Raw genomic sequence first — 5000 nt, 5'->3', positions numbered from 1 at the left:
AATCTTTGGCTTCTTCAAATTCCATTTCATCACCCATTCTGTCCTGTTCCCAATCAAAATCATCCTCTTCCACAATATCATTGTGAACTATATTCCCATTCTCATTTACTTCCTTATAGTTGCCCTTACTCATTATCTTTCTCTGTATTCGGTCTTCTTGTTCAACTTTGCAATCAACAGCTTTCCGATCTATTGAGGGCTCCTCCGAGGTCTCGCTTGCGGCTTCCTCCGTCTCGCTTGCGGCCTCCTCCGTCTCGCTCGATGTCTCATCTGCTCCGATAACTTCAAGATTGACATAATTTTCATTTTCTTCATTTCTTCCCAAATCATTTACATCTTTACCCTTCACTACAAACTCTGCTTCTCGTTTTTTTTCTTCTTCTGAATCTTGGAAACTGAAAGAAAGACATCATTTTCATTCTGTATGCATTTTATCAAATAACATATCATACAAATGTACACATATATATATATATATATATATATATATATATATATATATATATATAAATATATATATATATATATATATATATACATATTGTTATGGTTCTCGGAACCGTATGCATACAACATACAGTTGTCCTGAGTCAGTTATGCCATTAATATATATGCAGATAGATCCCTACCTTTTGTCGAGCGGGACAGCAGTGAGTGCGTTGCGATGGGCTATTAGTTAGGATTAATGAATCATTTTTCCCCTTTGATTTTATTCCCTCCTTTTTCTGAGGTAAATTAATCTCGCTTGCTCCCCTCGTTTCGCTAGCCACAGCGTCCCACCGTCTACCCGCTGTATCCAGAGTCTCGTTTTCTGAGGCAAAATCAGGACGTTCGCTATGGAAGCCGCATCGGCATCCACCTTCCCAAACCCAGATACGCGCAGTGTGGGCGGGCCAAACTAGCGCCTGGCCGAAACCCCGCCCAGAAAGGCGGACCACATGAAGGCCCAGTCAAATCAAGATGCTCGGATCGGACGATGACGTCGGTTTCGCCATGGCTCCTCCCTGAGCTCCGTGATCTATAAGGTACGGAGCAATCCTCAGAGTTGGGGCGAAGTTGGGGTGGATGGAAAGGAAGAAGTCGGTCAGAATTGTTGGCTGCGAAGGTATTGAATTGAATGTGAAGGTAGTCGTTGGATGGGAAGGTTGTTGCTGTGGGAGGCCGTTGGAAGGAGAAGTGCGAAAGGGAATTGAAGGAGTTGCTGTGAAGTTTTTCCCGCTGCTTGGCTCTGATTACGTCTCACCTCGACGGCCAGCCTACTGGTCCCCACCGACACGACCTTGACCAAACCTCTTATCTAGTCCTGCTACTGCTCAACTCTCGCCATTTTGGACTCCGCTCTCCTCCACTCTCCTCCACTCAAGCTCCTGCTGCAGACACGATTACCACACGTGCGGCTGTGGACCGAACTGCACAGCTTTTGTCGGGTGCCGCACCACGGAGCATCCCTTCCCCCGAAATGCTCAGGTCCCAAAAACTGTGACCTCAATTCCCTCCCTCCCTGGCTGCAAAAGTCCTTTGCCTTTCATTGGGTTTCTTTTGTCTGAGTGTGTGTCTGAGTGTGTTGGCGCCTGTCCGTTCGATAAGCCTGTATAAGATCTTTTATTGTTGTGATTGTTGCTTTGTTAATCTCCCGTCAAGTCTGCACTGTCTGCTTTTGTAAGTTGCTTGTATAATTGTCGCACCCCACACCTCTCTCATCTTTCCCTGCATTACATCCCCAATAAACCTTTGTTGTGCCACATGCTTTTCCTCGCTTATTGTAAATAAATAATAATTGTAGAAATGTTCCCAGCTCGCCTTTGTCTTTTCCTCCATTGGTCCAGCATGGTTCGGTCGGTCTAAGTTTAGCTGGGTCTTTATACCCAACAATCCATTCCTTCTAGCCGGTACGTCCTTGGCAGTGCCGCTCGGCTATATCCGATCCGTAAAGGTGATTCGTAGTTGGTAGAGTGATCCGGTTCGAGCAAGACGTGCCGAGGGCGTGGTTCTCCGGTTGACGACACTGCGTGGTTAATTAGGTAAATTGGTTCTCGACAAAAAGACCCTACGCTACGCGGTGGAGGTATTGGCGTCCATGGTCGGTTAAGCGACCCGCCGCCTCACGGAGTTATCCATGAGCGACGGCCTACAATTCCGGGAGTCTGGTGGGAGACGATGTAACTTCCCCCACCTAGCGGTCGTTCTCGCCACCGGTCTCCGGCCCCGCAACAGATTGGTGTCAGGAGTGGGATTCCAACACCACAACTCCAGAAAGAAATTTACGGGACACCAAACTGTCAACAGTTTGGTGTCAGGAGTTCGGATCTCGAACCCCTCCGCCTCCATCGAGAAATTTGCAGGATTCGGACCAAGGGTGTGCTTCACAACACCCCCCCCCTTCCCTCCGAAATGAAGAGCAGTCAAATTTTATTTAATTCTCGGTATGAACCATGGCGGACCAAGACAAGCTGGTACAGGTTGGTTCCGATATAATGTTAAAGAAATCCGTGGCACAGGACAACACCTGTGAGGAAGATCTTTCCCTGCAACCAGACCCAGAGGTAGTATTGGGGGCAACGCGACAATGCCGGAGTTCCCCCTGCATCAAATTTCCCCCATGGAGGACCGAATGATCCCTGTCGGATCCGTGCCCGATCATGGCGGATTGACTTCGCCAGGGTCATTTGACATGAGACAGATGTTGGAGATACTAATGCAAAAAATGGATGCGAATGCGCAAGCAATGAAGGCGGGTGAGGAGGAACTGAAGGCGGAAATGCAGAACATGGTCCGGAATTTTTCAAATGGGATCACGACTGAACATGGAGAAAAGACCGAGTCAAGGGGAAGTGTGGAGGCTGTTTAGACCGCAATGGAGACGGGCAAGGTCGAGGTGACGAGTGATGCTACGATAGTCACGAGTGAAACCTGTAAACTCGGGCAGGTAGAGACGAAGAGCCAGGAATTGTGCATCGTAAACGAGGTGGATGAATTGTACGAAATTAAAGGGGAGCACACACACATAGAACTGGTGGGGGACATTGGGGTTGAGCTTGTGGAATTTATTGGGACCCAATGCGAGGGTCGGATTAACCTCCCACAGGAACAAAGGGAGAAGATATGCTCCCTCGAGGCAGACTGTGATGAGGTGAGTCCGGTAAGACCGTACGAGGTGGAGCCGTTGCATGATGTGAAAGGGTACATGCCAGGTTTGGAGGGGGGCAGAGGCCCCGGGATCTCGTGTTAACCCAAGCACCAAGTATGATTGTCCCAGAGTGTGTGTCAGAACGTGCGAGTAGTGCAAATGCCATAGAATGTAGGAGTACACGTGTGCAAATGGCTGGGGAGTGCACGTGTGCAAATCAGTTCCGCATGCGCTGGGGCGTTCGTTAGAGTTTTTCTGGAGTCTTGAGTTTGGTGAACGAGGAGGATTGATAGACTGAGAGGTTTTTCACGAGTCTGTGGGTGATGGTGCATGGCCGTTCTTCGTTGGTGAAGCGATCCATCTGGTCGATTCCGATAACGACCGAGGACACCCTACCTCGACCGGGTCTCTCGCTGGGTCCTGTCCGCGACCCTGATCCCCGCCCTTGGACTCCGCTCTGCTCCGCTCGGGTCCCTCCGTGGACACGAGCCCCACGTGTGTGTGTGACTGCGGGCCGAGCTGCACGACCATTGGCAGGTGCCGCACCACGGAGTACCCCCTCCCTCCAACGTGAACGTACCCAGCCGAGCCGCGACCCCAGCTCATCTTTCTCCCTGGCTGCGAGGTGCCTTGGAATTCACCTGGGATATATTTTCGTCTGTGTGTGTGGCACCGTCTGCTAAGTACAACTGCATAAGTGTTTTCGATCATTGTAAATCTCCTGTATATCTGCGATAAGCTTGCTCTGTGTCCTTCTTGCTGTAACTAAAACAATTGTAGAAATGTTCCCAGTTTGTTTCTGTCCTTTCTCTCATTGGTCCAGCATGGTTCGGATCTGAGTTTTAGCAGGGTCTTTGTTCCCGTTAATCTGCTTATCGTTGCCGGCATGGCTTTGGCAGTTCCGCTCGACTGCACCCGAACCGGAGTTGGTAGTCGGTCGTTGGAACTCTATCGCAATCAGTAGAGTGACCCGGTTCGAGCAAGATGTGCCGAGGGTGTGGTTCCCTGGTTGACGACACCGTGCGGTTAATTAGGTAAATTGGTTCCAGACAAAAAGACCCCACGCTACGCGGTGGAGGTATTGGCCTCCACGGTCAGTTAAGCGACCCGCCGCCTCACGGAGTTATCCGTGAGCGACGGCCTACAATTCCGAGTCTGGTGGGAGACGACATAACTTCCCCCATCTAGCGGTCGTTCTGGGCTACCGGTCCCCAGCCCGCAACAATATATATATATACATATACACACACACACACACACACACACACACACACGCGCGCGCGCACACACACACACACACACACACACACACACACACACACACACACACACACACACACACACACACACACACACACACACACACACACACACACACACACACACACACACACACACACACACACACACACACACACACACACACACACACATATATACATACAGCTCTGGAAAAAAATAAGAGACCACTCCAAAAAAAATTTAAATCAGCATCTCCACATGTATGGCAGCCATTCCATTCCAGTGTCTGTTGAATTCCAACAGAGGCACAACTCATTCTACTTTGTGAGGTACTGATTAGGTGATCACCTGAACCAAATCTTATTTATCAAGGAAAAGTATAAAAACCACTGATCTGGTCATCACTATCCTCTTGCAATAGGACCAGCTGGATGGCAAAAACAGTGCTCGTAGTACCTCAAAAGTAATTGGAATCAAAAAAAAAAACTATTGCCCATGCCAAAAGAGTTGAAAAGAAAGGTTTTGAGTGAGGAAAAGAAGGGTTCAATTCTGGCTTTACTGGCAGCGGGATACAGTGAGCGTCACGTTGCTTCCATCCTTAAAATTTCAAAGATGGCGGTTCATAAGAACA

General features: G+C 49.0%; 1 protein-coding gene across 1 annotated transcript in view; it reads right to left on the bottom strand.

The window, feature by feature from the left end:
- BMS1 (BMS1 ribosome biogenesis factor) overlaps positions 1-5000 on the bottom strand; it is an 81042-nt gene that overhangs the window by 26408 nt on the left and 49634 nt on the right. Inside the window, exon 11 of the mRNA XM_085873914.1 lies at positions 1-395. This exon is cut by the window's left edge and continues 18 nt beyond it. Coding sequence (XP_085730040.1) covers positions 1-395 — 395 coding nt within the window. The remainder of the gene's footprint in view (positions 396-5000) is intronic.

The sequence above is a fragment of the Eptatretus burgeri genome, chromosome 3 (assembly GCF_056783735.1).
Source record: "Eptatretus burgeri isolate ZD-2024b chromosome 3, Ebu_testis_v1, whole genome shotgun sequence".
Lineage (NCBI taxonomy): Eukaryota > Metazoa > Chordata > Myxini > Myxiniformes > Myxinidae > Eptatretus > Eptatretus burgeri.
This window is presented reverse-complemented; position numbering and strand designations above follow the sequence as displayed.